The sequence below is a fragment of the Ovis canadensis genome, chromosome 19 (assembly GCF_042477335.2).
Source record: "Ovis canadensis isolate MfBH-ARS-UI-01 breed Bighorn chromosome 19, ARS-UI_OviCan_v2, whole genome shotgun sequence".
Classification (NCBI taxonomy): Eukaryota; Metazoa; Chordata; class Mammalia; order Artiodactyla; family Bovidae; genus Ovis; species Ovis canadensis.
In genome coordinates, this window is record NC_091263.1 from 19,779,739 (window position 1) to 19,794,868 (window position 15,130).

Sequence of the window (15,130 nt, forward strand, 5' to 3'; positions counted from 1 at the left end):
TTTCGTAATCACTACTCCCCACAACTTTTTATTCCTGTGGGAAAATATACATGATACAAAATTCACCAGTTTAGCCATTTTTAACTGTTTACGATTTTTTAAAAAGTGGTGCAGTTGGGTAGCATTAAGTCCATTCACAATGTTGTGTAATCATCATCATCATCCATTTCCAGAGCTTTTCCATCTTCCCCAGCTGAAAAGCTGTACTAGTGAACAGTCTCTCCATCCCCCCGACCTCTCTCCTCTCTGCCTCTGTGAAGTAGCCTATTCTAGGTACCTTACATAAGGGGGACCATACAATGTTTGTCGTCTAATGTCTGGCTTACTTCATTTGGCATAATCTGTGTTGCAGCATCTATCAGTTTCATTCCGTTTTTATATGGCTGAATCTCTGCAGGAAATTTAATACCACATGTTAAATCTATTTATGTGCTGCAGACCTTTGTAGGGCCACGAACCTTTGTAATACGGAAGGTTTTTCTACCTCCCAGGGACCATGATCCTTAAAGCCCGTATCCCCTGACCTGGTTGATCTTGTTCTCGGATCTGTCTCCAGTTGTTAGCACTTCATGGTCACTGAACAGTCAGTCATGTGTTGACGACTTCAAGGTCCTTCTATGACCCCTCCTTATAATTTTATTAATCGATTAGAATTAAAAACCACCCCCAGCGTAATCACAGGCGAGTCCTGACAGTCAGTATCCCAGCTGTGCACGCCCCTCTCAAGGCCCTGTGTCCGCCTGCTCTCTCCAACAGAAGTGAAGGACTACGAGCCTCCGTTCGGGTCTAAGGTGCGGGAGCATCCCTGCGTGGAGAGCATGAAGGACAGCGTGCTGAGAGACCGGGGCCGGCCAGAGATCCCCAGCTCCTGGCTCAACCACCAGGTGAGGGGGGGCCGTGGTATTCACCCAGAGGGAGAGGGACAGCTCAGGCAACAGAGAAGTCCAGGCGGCTGGGCACCAATCTGATGTGTTCCGTGATTCTGCTTGGTTTTCTTCATAAAGGAGTTTCAGTAAAAAGGGATGACCTTGTTACTGTATGTCCCACCACAAGTAAGAAAGGGCTCAAACACAACGTGTGACGGGCACCTGTCATATTGTCCAAGACCCCTTGGTTCTGAACTAAAAGATTGTGTTTACAGCCTCTGCCACTCATCCTTTCCATAGGGAGTTTGTGTTTTGCTCCCTTCTGGGTTCCAAATGTTTTCTTCTGGGAGCCTTCAACATTGCCAGGAACTACTTGTGAGAAAGAAGGGGACTGTCCGCCAGCTGGCCTGTGAGGGGCTGCTGTGTGCTCAGGCCGCTGCAGGCCTCTCAGGGAGGAGGCCGGGATGAAGAAAGGCAAAGAAGAGCAGAGGGCAGGGGAACAAACAGGAAATCTGTCTTTCCAGAATCTCCTGACAGGCGGTGGATGCGGCCGTCCGTCCGCAGCAGATTCTTTGCTCTGGGGGCATTTTGATGGGGCAGCAGAGGGGGAGGAGGACCCGTGGGCTGCGGGAGCCGGGACGGTCTGGCACAGCAGGGAGGAGCTCTGGACCACAGCCCCGTGCTCCCAGCTCACGACACCCTGTCTTTTCCATTGACGTAAACCTTTTATGGCTGCCTTTGGATGAATTCCCTCACCCAGGGAGGGCTGGGCTAAGTCCTAGGTTTCCTAAGGGTAAGGCAAATGCAGATGAGAAGCCGAAACCACAGGTCAGGCGTGGCCAAGGAGACAGATGGAGCAGGAAGCCTGTGTGTACCCGCCTGGCTGAGAGCCGCTTCAGTGGGCAGGCCCGCTGACATCAGGGAGAGCCTGCACCAGGCCGTGGACCCTACCGTGGGGGCCCAAGGTTTCTCCCCGGCTTTCAGCAGAGCCTCTTTGACTTTGAAAATGCAAAGCTGTTTTGTGTTCACTCTAAACTCAGAAGGTGCGATACTGTTTCCTTCAGCTCTGTCGCCTCCTCTGCCATATAGTTCTTATAATGAATAGCCATTATTCATGATGGTAAAATTCTGGAAAGAATTTGCATAATACATTTTTCCTCTTAATGAGATTTGTTGCCCTATTGATTTCAAGTTAATGCTTAATATTTAATTTAATTTACTGCCTGTAATTACAGTGCCAGAATAAAATAAATGTTACTTGTGTACCAACAATAACACTCCACTCTTAACAGGGCCATCAATCAATACCATCAATTAGGGGAATTATACAATTAATCCAACATCATGGGCTCACTCATGGGGCAGGAAGGGAGGGCAGGTGCTGGGTGTGGGGTGCTGTTGCTCAGACTGCAGACAGGCAGGTGCTGCTCTCAGGGAAGGGCTGGGACGGATGCATCCCCCGGGCCACCCGTGTGCGCGCTCACCAGTGGCAGGGCCGGGCCTCTGAGAGGCAGAGTCTGTTTCCACTCTTTGGGCTACGTAATTAGTCCATGTCTGCCTTATTTCCAAAAAACAACTTGAACTAACAAAAGCATTTGCAAAATGAGAGTTAAAGCCACGAGAGAGACCGTGGTTGTCTGTTGTGGACAACATTTTCTGGATGGGCCTTTCTGAGTGGGGCCTTCAGGGGGTTAGGTCAAGACCCCTGATACAGCCTGCAGGACATACGAAGACAGCTATTTCCCAGGGTCCAGGCTGAAGCTGGAGAGGAAGGGCCGAGCAGAGGGTGTCCTTGAAACTGTTGGAAGACGGGCTTGGATCCTTACAAAGCATGTGGGCTTGACTAATGTAACCAGACTCATGCCCACATGTCCCTCCAGCTGGGATAGTCAGTCCTGTTTAAATAGGAATGCGGGTGGCTCAGATGGTAAAGAATCCACCTACAGGGCAGGAGCCCTGGGTTCGATCCCTGGGTCGGGAAGATCCCCTGGAGAAGAGCACGGCAACCCACTCCAGTATTCTCCAGTATTCTTGCCTGGAGAATCCCCAAGGACAGAGGAGCCTGTTGGGCTACAGTCCATGGGGTCGCAGCGTTGGACACGACTGAGTGACTAACACACACATGTGATTCCAGCTCTGACTCTCTGGAAAAGGCAATGCCATCGAGACAGTTAAGAGGTCAGTGGTTGTTGGGGGCTCGAAAAAGGAAGGAGGGCCGAGGAGGCACACGCAGAGGATGTTCAGGGCAGTGACCTTGTGAGGGCTGTAATGGTGGACGCTTGTCAGAACCCTGATCCTGTACCTCACCATGAACCTCACTCTGGCTGACTGTGGTCAACAGTGATGTGTTAGTGTTGCTTTACTGGCTTTAACAAATGCCTCACACAGATGTAGCGTGTTGATGGTGGGGGAGGCGGTCTGCGTGGGGGGAGGGGGTAGACGGTATGGAAATTTTGCTGTGAACCTAAAGCTTCCCTCAATAGTAAAGCCTGTTACTGCACCCCCGCTCCCCAGAAGAGAGAGGTGGGAAATGGCAGTGCAAGCCCACTTCTTGGGAATTTTCACGAACGGGTATGCTGCTGTCCCCAGAAGCCTGCTGGGGACCTGAGCCTCTCTATCTGTGTCTCTGCTTCCCCGCTTCCTGTGAGCGGGAGACCCCGAGTGCTGCGGTCAGATGGCGCAGGGGGCTCCCCGCCCCAGGAGCTGCCACCCCCTCTCAGGGGCCTGTGGACCCTCTCCCCCTGCAGGGCATCCAGACGGTGTGCGAGACGCTGGCCGAGTGCTGGGACCACGACCCCGAGGCCCGGCTCACGGCGCAGTGCGTGGCCGAGCGCTTCAGCGAGCTGGAGCACCTGGACAGGCTCTCGGGGAGGAGCAGCTCGGAGGAGAAGATCCCCGAAGACGGCTCCCTCAACACTACCAAATAGCTCTTCCCGCGGCCGGCCCAGCCCGGCCACCCTGTGGCCAAAGAGCAGGGTCAGCAGGAAGCTGCCCCTGACGATGCTTCCTGGAACCCGGGGTGCTCCCTCCCCTGAGCTGGGAGGGGGTGGCAGGAAGCAGCCTCTGCCTTTGACGTTGTCATAGGATAAGCTGTGTTAGCACTTCCTCAGGAAATGAGATTGATCTTACAATAGCCAATAACATTTGCACTTTATTAATGCCTGTATATAAATATGAAATAGCTATGTTTATATATATCTATATATGTCTATATATACACAGCCATACTAGTGGAAAGAGGTGAGGACAGAGATCACACGTGTCCAGACGTGGGCTGGATGGGCAGCCTCAGCACTTGGTGGCACCCATGTGCTGGGCTCGGGGCACAGGGGGAGGGGGTCTCTGCCTTCAGAGAGAGGCAGCCTGCTGTGCCAACATTGCACTTGCTTTTGCAACGTAGTAACTCCCTGCACCGGGTCCTGTTCTGGCTGTGGAGCCAGTCGGAGCCACACTGTCTGGGGACCAGACCCCGAGGTCCCCACGTCCCATCATCTCTCCTGGACTCGGCACTGAGCTTCACACCCGCGTCTGGTTTGTGAACCGCCTTCCTCAGCTAGCTCTGAAAGTCTCATTGCGTTAACGTTTTAAGTCCCATCTTTTACCTCCACAAGCTACAGAAAAATCAGAACATGTTTCCCTACCCGTGAAACTGCCACACCTTGTACTGAGAAAGTGTTCTTTTTAAAAAAGTCCCCCCCCCAACCTATGTTACTGTTCCCCATTTCCTAAAAGGGAACAGATCTCCCTTCCAGGTTCTTCATGTTCAGTTTTTCATCACGCTTGGTTTCTGTCTTCCGCTTGCTATGCATCACTGGTAGGTCTCAGGCTCCAGGGGGCTTGAGCACGTTTTGGCCGCATGGACAGTATTGAAGCAGCATGGTGCTGCGACAGTCAGGACTGTCTCTCCAGGCACTCGGAACATGTGTTTTGCTTGGCCAGCACAGTGTTTAACAAATTGAGCCACTTTTTAAATATCTGGAGATTTTGCAAAAAAAATCTGGGATCCCCGAGTGAGACTAGATAGCAGACAGCTTACAGTTCTCACTGTCCCACATCATTCACAGATGAAGGTGTAGACACACTTAGAAAGCTGCTCTCTCCCCCTGTTCTCACCCTAGTTTGGGAATTAAACCTTCTTTCCCCAGCCAAGGTTCCCTGCAAGAAATGTGCATTCACGCAACCATTCTCTGGCTAATAGAGTGTGGTTTTGATTCCCTTCCTGGGGTTAAAATTTGAAGTTGGCCTTTTTTTTCTGGAGTGACAAGGACTGCCTCTGGATGGTCCCTGTTAACCCAAATCTCTTTTGCTTGTATGTTAAGAGTGTTCCCCTCTGCATTCAAGGGGGGAGACCTTTACTCCAAGAAGTTGTTGTCATGGTTACCAGTCTCTTAGTCTCTTACCCACCTTCCCAGTGTTTGCAGAATTTGAATGTGGGATGCAGGAGTCCCATCTGCAGTTAGGAAATCTGTGTCCATGTGGGTAAGAACCAAGAATGAGCTTTAATCCTCCATAGGAAACTTGGTAATCCACAAGCAGGTGTTAATGCTGCAAATAAGCTCTTTTGTAAAAATGATTTGAAGCTTATTTTCAGCCGAATAGGTAGGAGTATTGGAGAGGGACTGGCAATGATCAGATCAGCTCTGCTTGGGTTTTGGAAGCCACATCTCGTTGGGGTTTTAGCAGACACGCTGAAGTTGGGATTAGGTGGAATTTTTAGGAACCCTTCTCGGTTCAGGTGGACTGACAGAGATAAGGCAGTTTGGCCACAATGCCATGGAAGTGCCCAGAAGTCCCGTGCACTTTAGAGCTGGTGATGCTGTCCCAATAGCTGTTGCTCATTGACCTCTAGTGGTGAATTTCTAGAATACTGGTCCATTATGAGAACTTCCAAGATTCGAAAGAGCTTTATCACTTCTGGGTCATCATCAGCATAAACTGGAATGTAGATGATACTGTGGCTTGTTTTATGTTTGTTTTCTCCTTATTCAAGAAAAAGACCAAGGAATAACATTCTGTAGTTCCTAAAAATACTGACTTTTTTCACTACGTAAAGGGAAAGTTTTATTCTTTTATGGAACATTTCAGCAATACTCATGTATTAAAATAGGAATGTGAATGCTGTATACTCTTTTTATATCAAATGTGTCAAGCACTTATTTTCATTCTATGCATTGTCTTTTATATAAATAAAATGTTTATTCGATTGAATAAAGCAAAAGTACTCAGGACAGCTTCCTGCCTCCTGTTCCTGTTCATAGGAGCCCACAAGCCTCATTTGGTTATTTTGTAGTCTGCAGAAAAATCCACAAGACAGATCCTCTCCAGCTTTCCCACGTTCCCTGTCATCTTCACCTGACTGTGGCAGGTTCCTATTTCTAAAAATCAGTCACTTAGTACTGTGACATGTGGCAGGTGCTGATGGTGTCTTGCTCCTCATCCCAGGGTCAGCACGGTGTCACTCTGCATCTCTGAACAGTATATGTCCATTGTTTCCCCGTGGCTTCTCCTGGGGCGTGGCTTCTCCTGGGGCGTGGCTTCTCCTGGGGCGTGGCTTCTCCTCGGGCGAGGCCTCTCCTGGGGCGTGGCCTCTCCTGGGGCGTGGCCTCTCCTGGGGCGTGGCCTCTCCTGGGGCGCGCCTTCTCCTGGGGCGCGCCTTCTCACAGAGCTTGGCTTCTCATGGGGCGTGGCACAGCCTCTGCACATGCTTGCTTCTGCCCTCCCTTCCTCCTCCCGGTAACTGGCTGCCACCACCTTTCTCCTCCTCCAGCTGTCATGCTTCCTGCCTCCTCCTGTCTACCCAGCCACCTCATCTCACTTGAGGCTTTTTCATTGAGGTATAATTGATATAAACACTATATTAGTTTTAGGCATACAACAGAATAATGCAATATTTGAATGTATTGCGAAAGGGCCACCATAAGTTTAGGTAGCATCCATCATCACAGTTACAGAATTTTTTTTCTTATGGTTCAGTTCAGTTCAGTTCAGTCGCGTCCGACTCTTTGCGACCCCATGAATCGCAGCACGCCAGGCCTCCCTGGCCATCACCAACTCCCGGAGTTCACTCAGACTCACGTCCATTGAGTCAACGATGCCATCCAGCCATCTCATCCTCTGTCGTCCCCTTCTCCTCCTGCCCCCAATCTCTCCCAGCATCAGAGTCTTTTCCAATGAGTCAACTCTTCGCATGAGGTGGCCAAAGTACTGGAGTTTCAACTTTAGCATCATTCCTTAACTTTTAAAACCTACTCTTAGCAACTTTCAAACATGCAATATGGTATTATTATCTATTGTTGCCATGCTACACACTAGATCCCTGGGACTTATAAACTGGAAGTTTATACATTTTGACCCCTTTCACCCGTTTCATCCACTCCCACCCTCTGCCTCTCTGGCAACCACCAGTGTGTTCTCTGTAGCTCACCTGTTTTATTTTCAGATTCCACACATCAGTGAGATCTTAATGGTATTTGTATTTTTCTGTCTGACTTATTTCACTAAGCATGATGCCCTCAACTTCCGTCCATGTTTTCACAAATGACAAGATTTAAATTTTCATGACTGAAAATATTCTGTTGTATATAAGTGCCACATTTTTTAATCCATTTATCCATCAGTGGACACTTAACTTTATATACTGGCTTAATGCTGCAGTGAACATGGGACACAGATATGTTTTCGTTTTGTTTGGATAAATACCCAGAGGTGGAATTGCTGGATTTGGTAGCTCTATTTTGAAATTTTTGAGGACCCTCCATATTGTTTTACATAGTGGTTGCACCAATATGCATTCGCAGCAACAGTGCACCCACCCCCACAGCTGTGACAACCAAAAGCATCACCAACATTGCCCGATATCCCGAGGACAAAATCCCAGCTGAGGGCCGCTTAGCTGGACGTGGTCCTGTCCTACTGTGGGCATTAGTTCTAATGCTATCTTAACTAGCAGCTTGGCAGTTTTAGAGATTTTAGCCGTTACGTGCTCCTCCATTTACCACCTACGTGACCTGAGTAAATTACTTAATCTTCCCATGCCTCACTTTAATCATGTGTACAATGGAATTTTTACAGGCTTCACCTGATACCAGAGACCACTGTGGTAAGGAATACTGGTAGGGCTTTTGGAGTTGGTATTGAAATCGGAAAGCCCTCAGGGCATATTGGCCAATGTTAGGCTGCTTCAGTGTGCCAGGGCTGCTTTCCGGAGAGGCTAAGACTGAGATACACCTTAGGGACTGCGAACAGCGCAGAGGAGAAATGGATGTGCCGCAAGCCTGGAGCACAGAGCGGCTCCTGTCCTGGGTACACACAGTCACCTGCGGAGGACGCCCATTCACCGAGCACTGGCCTGGACTTCCTCTGAGGCAGCTACTGTGCCCATTTCACAGAGGAGAAATGCTTGGAAGACTCCGGTAAGAAGCTTAGGGTCTCAGAGAGGTAGGTCTGCTCACAGAGCCAAGTTGTCCTGGACCTCGAATCTGGAATAGTCATTTGGCATAACGCTTGGTTCTTTTCTGTCCTGTCTCCTGAGGGCTGGTCTGCCCGGTGGCATAACAGGGCCACATCACCACAAAACGTCCTGCCTCATTGCACGGCACCATCATTCTCATCCCCCCTGCTCCCCTGGGGCTGTATGCCCAACCAGGACAGGGAAGGTGTGCATATCCTCATCTGTGCTGCCTGACATGCTTCCTCTCGTGTGAGAGGTGCTGCCTAAGTTCTTGCTGAGAGCAGGACTGGGGGACAAATGTGCACACTCCTTCAGAAAGTTTCAGACTGTGTCAGCCTTTAAAAACATTTTTTTTTTTTTAGTGTGTCTGTTTATTTTTTAGCATATGCTAGAAAAAAAATTAACACATTCAGCCTGGACTTTTACAAATATTATGGCTTGAAATATAGCTGAGTTTAAAAACTTGAATTGACTTTTTTTTAATGCATTAAGTAGATAATTATCCTTATTTTTGGCAGCTGCAGGGGCTGGGATGAGGAAAGATGAGGTCAGCATGCTCCCTGCAAGGAAGCAGATCCATACAAGCCCTTGGGAAGCACCAAACACCATGTGCTGTGTTTTACCATGTGTATCTGTTTTCATCATCACCACCAACCTATGAGGTAGTCTCACCTCCACATTAGAGGTGAGGAAATTGAAGCAGGGAGTGAGACATCAGTAAGGGCCCATGGTGAGTGGTCCTAAGGCCAGGACTGCAACTGAAGCAGTCAGATTCCGGAGCCCACACATAGACCCTGAATACAAGGTGAAGCGGGAGTTGAAGGCAGGTGGAGCCTAGGATGCTCAAGGGTCTGACTCCTTATAGTCAAACCCAGATGAGGATGATGCAGTGCACACTGGAGGGGTTGGGGTGGCGCTAGGGAGAAGATTGTTCCTCAAAGGAATGGATTCTGGGCTCCAGCCCAAGTGCTCCAGCCAAAACGGGAGCCAAGGTCTTCCAACCCGCCTCGAGGGCTCCGTTTTGCCCGGGTTATTTCAGTTCTGGCTACTGCAAAGTCGAGAGCATTCCTGGTGGTGGTAAATCTCCAAGTGCCCCCAGCAGGGTCCTGGCCCTCACACCCTTCAGTAGCTCTGGAATGCAGGCACTCTCTGTGCCTGGCAGTTTCGAGTGTGCAGTGGTGGCTTTTAAGTTCTCTATGCAAATGACAGTGTGTCCACTAATAGTCTAGTCTTGAGGGAAAAGCCTTCCTGAGTGACAGGGAAGTTTTCATTTAGCAAACTTGTCCATCCGTTTTCACAAAAATCACTACAGTTGACATCTGCAATTTTGTTCATTTTCCTCCCGAAATAGGCTGCCTAATCATTACTTATCACATTTCCAATTAGTTTTTGTTTTTTGAACTTGGATAATTATAGCTCCAGACCATGAGTGTGGGGCCATGGCTTTGGGACCTACTTTGCAAACTGTTCAGATAAAGACAAGACTGGGAACTTTCCCCCATTACATGGCCTGCCAATCAGCCTCATGTGGTGAAATTTAATTCTAATATACCTCCTGATACTGGTGCATTTAAAAATAGCTTATTAAGAGTCTTCCTATTCTAATTAAGCTAGAATTGCACATGCTATGAAATGTGTGCTCTCACTTTTCCCACACACACACACCCCTTCCTGAAAAGTCACACTTGTGCAGCCTATGCGAAACAGCACTGCTAAAACTGTCCTCTAATCTTCCCCCTCTGTGTCTGCAATGTAGACAGTAATGATAGCCCTGGTGCTAGAGAGTCATCAAAAAGAATGACGTGTTTTCAAAATGTCATATTTTGTCTATTCATAACAAAATGATTAAAATTCGGACCTCTGGAGCCAGACTTCCTTCAGTTCAGTCGCTCAGTCGTGTCCAACTCTTTGTGACCCCATAAATCACAGCACGCCAGGCCTCCCTGTCCATCACCAACTCCCGGAGTTCACTCAAACTCAGGTCCATCAAGTCGGTGATGCCATCCAGCCATCTCATCTTCTGTCGTCCCCTTCTCCTCCTGGCCCCAATCTCTCCCAGCATCAGAGTCTTTTCCAGTGAGTCAACTCTTCACATGAGGTGGCCAAAGTACTGGAGCTTCAGCTTTAGCATCATTCCTTCCAAAGAACACCCAGGACTGATCTCCTTTAGAATGGACTGGTTGAATCTCCTTGCAGTCCAAGGGACTCTCAACAGTCTTCTCCAACACCACAGTTCAAAAGCATCAATTCTTCAGCACTCAGCTTTCTTCACAGTCCAACTCTCACATCCATACATGACCACAGGAAAAACTATAGCCTTGACTAAACAGAACTTTGTTGGCAAAGTAATATCTCTGCTTTTGAATATGCTATCTAGGTTGGTCATAACTTTTCTTCCAAGGAGTAGGAGTCTTTTAATTTCATGGCTGCAATCACCATCTGCAGTGATTTTGGAGACTCAAAAAATTAAGTCTGACACTGTTTCCACTGTTTCCCCATCTATTTCCCATGAAGTGATGGGACCAGATGCCATGATCTTCGTTTTCTGAATGTTGAGCTTTAAGTCAACTTTTTCACTCTCCTCTTTCACTTTCATCAAGAGGCTTGTTAGTTCCTTTTCACTTTCTGCCATAAGGGTGGTGTCATCTGCATATGTGAGGTTATTGATATTTCTCCCAGCAATACTGATTCCAGCTTGTGCTTCTTCCAGCCCAGTGTTTCTCAAATGTACTCTGCATATAAATGAAATAAGTGGGGTGATAATACACAGCCTTGACGTACTCCTTTTCCTATCTGGAACCAGTCTGTTGTTCCATGTCCAGTTGGTTTGGTTCAAATCCTAGCTCTGCACTGACTATCTGACATGGTGTGAGCCTTTTAATCATCCTATTTGATTCCTTACCAAATAAAATGGAACCTACCTGGGAGAGTAGTAAGAATAAGTATAAAAATAGAGTTCACTATTTTCAAAGTGGTTAGGACAGAGATAGGTACATGTTAAGTATTGATTTCTATTCAGTTCAGTTCAGTCGCTCAGTTGTGTCTGACTTTGCAGCCCCATGGACTGCAGCACGCCAGGCTTCCCTGTCCATCACTAACTCCCAGAGCTTGCTCAAACTCATGTCCATTGAGTCAGTGATGCCATCCAACCATCTCATCCACTGTCATCCCCTTCTCTTCCTGCCTTCAATCTTTCCCAGCATCAGGGTCTTTTCCAGTAAGTCAGTTCTTCAGATCAAGTGGCCAAAAGACTGGAGTTTCAGCTTCAGCATCAGTCCTTCCAGTGAATATTCATGACTGATTTCCTTTAGGATGGACTGGTTGGATCTCCATGAAGTCCAAGGGACTCTCAAGAATCTTTTCCAACACCACAGTTCAAAAGCATCAATTCTTCGGCACTCAGCCTTCTTTATGGTCCAACCTTCACATCCATACATAACTACTAGAAAAACCATAGCTTTGACTAGATGGACCTTTGTTGGCAAAGTAATGTCTCTGCTTTTTAACATGCTGTCCAGGTTGGTCACAGCTTTTCCTCCAAGGGGCAAGCATCTTTTATTTTCATGATGCAGTTACCATCTGCAGTGACTTAGGAGCACAAAAAAAATAAAGTCTGTTACTGTTTCCATTGTTTCCCCCATCAATTTGCCATGAAGTGATGGGGCCAGGTGCCATGATCTTAGTTTTTTAAATGTTGAGCTTTAAGCCAGTTTTTTCCCTTTCTTCTTTCACTTCTGTCAAGAGGCTCTTGAATTCCTCTTTGCTTTCTGCCATAATCGTGGTCTGCGTATCTTAGGTTATTGATATTTCTCCCAGCAATCTTGATTCCAGCTTATGCTTCATCCAGCCTGGCATTTTGCATGATGTACTCTGCATATAAGTTAAATAAGCAGGGTGACAGTATACAGCCTTGACATACTCCTTTGCCAATTTGGAACCAGTCTGTTCCACATCTGGTTCTAATTGTTGCTTCCTGACCTGCATACAGATTTCTCAAGAGGCAGGTAAGGTGGTCTGGTATTCCCATCTCTGTAAGAATGTTCCACAGTTAGTTGTGATCCACACAGTCAAAGGCTTTGGCATAGTCAGTAAAGCAGAAACAGATGTTTTTCTGGAACTCTCTTGCTTTTTTGATGATCCAACGGATGTTGACAATTTGGTCTATTATCTACTCCAAAATGAAGTTATGATGGTGTCATATTTTAGAGACATAATATCTCAACATCACTATCAGAGAAATGCAAATCAAATCTACAATAAGGTATCAGCTCACACTGGTCAGAATGGCCATCATTAAAAAATCTACAGACAATAAATTCTAGAGAAGGTGTGGAGAAAAGGGAATACCCTTACATCACTGGTAGAAATGTAAATTGGTAACAGCCTCTATGGAGAACAGTATGGAGGTTCTGTAAAAAACGAAGATATACCATATGATCCAGCAATCCCACTCCTGGGCATGTATGTAGAGAAAACCACAATTCAAAAATACACATTCACCCCAATGTTCACTACTGCACTATTTAAAATATCTAGGACATGGAAGCAATCTAAATATCCATTGACAAATGAATGCATAAGAAGTAGTGTATATATGTGTGTGTGTGTGTGTGTGTATATATATATATATATATACACACACATACATATATACAGTGACCTCGGACGCGGGGTAGCTCCTCTCAGCTGCCACCCCTGACCTCGAATGCTGAGTAGCTCCTCTTGGCCGTTCTGGTGCCATTGCAGCCTGGCACTCTAGGCTGCTGACCCTGACCTTGGACCTGGGGTAGCTCCTCTTGGCCGCGCTTAGTGCGCTGGCCCTCGCAGCCACCAGCACTTAGTGCACCGCCTGCGCTTAGTGTCCGAGGTCAGGGGCGGCCTGGAGGAGCTATCCTGCATCCGAGGTCAGGGGCGGCGCCGGGAGGAGACACCCCGCCTCCGAGGTCAGGGGCGGCAGCCGAGGAGCTACCCCCAGTCTGAGGTCAGTGGCGGCTGGGAGGAGACATCCCGCGTCCAAGGTCAGGGCGGTGGCCGAGAGGTGCTACCCCGCATCTGAGGTCAGGGGCAGCCTAGAGGAGCTATCCTGCATCCGAGGGCAGGGGCGGCTGGGAGGAGACACCTCGCACCTGAGGCCAAGGGCAGTGACCCTGAGGAGCCACCCCGAGCCTAAGGCCAAGGGGGTTAGCTGGGAGGAGACTCCTTGTGCCCGAGGCAAGGGGCGGTGACCCTGAGGAGCCACCCTGAGCCTGAGGCCAGGGGCAGCAGCTGGGAGGAAACACCCACGCCCAAGGCCAGGGCTGGCGGCGGGGTGGCCAGGAGGAACATCCCGAGAAGTGGTGGCTGCGCAGGCGCAGGAGGGCCTAGAGAAGCTATCCCACGTTGAAGGTCAGGAACGGCGGCGGTAAGGAGATACCCCTCGTCCAAGGTAAGGAGCAGCGGCTGTGCTTTGCTAGAGCAGCCGTGAAGAGATACCACAAGCCCAAGGTAAGAGAAATCCAAGTAAGATGGCAGGTGTTGCAAGAGGGCATCAGAGGGCAGACACACTGAAACCATACTCACAGAAAACTAGTCAGTCTAATCACACTAGGACCACAGCCTTGTCTAACTCAATGAAACCAAGCCATGCCCACCGGGCAACCCAAGATGGGCGGGTCATGGTGGAGAGGTCTGACAGAATGTGGTCCACTGGAGAAGGGAATGGCAAGCCACTTCAGTATTCTTGCCTTGGGAACCCCATGAACAGTATGAAAAGGCAAAATGATAGGATACAGAAAGAGGAACTCCCCAGCTCATTAGGTGCCCAATATGCTACTGGAGATCAGTGGAGACATAACTCCAGAAAGAATGAAGGGATGGAGCCAAAGCAAAAACAATACCTAGTTGTGGATGTGACTATTGATAGAAGCAAGATCCGATGCTCTAAAGAGCAATATTGCATAGGAACCTGGAATGTCAGGTCCATGAATCAAGGCAAATTGGAAGTGGTCAAACAAGAGATGGCAAGGGTGCACGTCGACATTCTAGAAATCAGCGAACTAAAATGGACTGGAATCGGTGAATTTAGCTTAGATGACCATTATATCTACTACTGAGGACAGGAATCCCTCAGAAGAAATGGAGTAGCCATCATGGTCAACAAGAGTCCGAAATGCAGTACTTGGATGCAATCTCAAAAACAACAGAATGATCTCTGTTCGTCTCCAAGGCAAACCATTCAATATCACAGTTATCCAAGTCTATGCCCCAACCAGTAACGCTGAAGAAGCTGAAGTTGAACGGTTCTATGAAGACCTACAGGACCTTTTAGAACTAACACCCAAAAAAGATGTCCTTTTCATTATAGGGGACTGGAATGCAAAAGTAGGAAGTCAAGAAACACCTGGAGTAACAGGCAAATTTGGCCTTGGAATGCGGAATGAAGCAGGGCAAAGACTAATAGAGTTTTGCCAAGAAAATGCACTGGTCATAGCAAACACCCTCTTCCAACAACACAAGAGAAGACTACACATGGACATCACCAGATGGTCAACACAGAAATCAGATTGATTATATTCTCTGCAGCCAAAGATGGAGAAGCTCTATACAGTCAACAAAAACAAGAACAGGAGCTGACTGTGGCTCAGATCATGAACTCCTTATTGCCAACTTCAGACTTAAATTGAAGAAAGTAGGGAAAACCGCTAGACCATTCAGGTATGACCTAAATCAAATCCCTTATGATTATACAGTGGAAGTGAGAAATAGATTTAAGGGCCTAGATATGATAGATAGAGTGCCTGATGAACTATGGAATGAGGTTCGTGACATTGTACAG

General features: G+C 48.0%; 1 protein-coding gene across 1 annotated transcript in view; it reads left to right on the top strand.

Annotated features, from left to right (window-relative positions):
* Window positions 1–6,096, top strand: part of TGFBR2 (transforming growth factor beta receptor 2) — an 89,357-nt gene extending 83,261 nt beyond the window's left edge. Inside the window, exons 6-7 of the mRNA XM_069561226.1 lie at window positions 757–884; window positions 3,614–6,096. Coding sequence (XP_069417327.1) covers window positions 757–884; window positions 3,614–3,793 — 308 coding nt within the window. The 3' untranslated portion in view covers window positions 3,794–6,096. The remainder of the gene's footprint in view (window positions 1–756; window positions 885–3,613) is intronic.
* The last annotated feature ends 9,034 nt before the right edge of the window (window positions 6,097–15,130 follow it).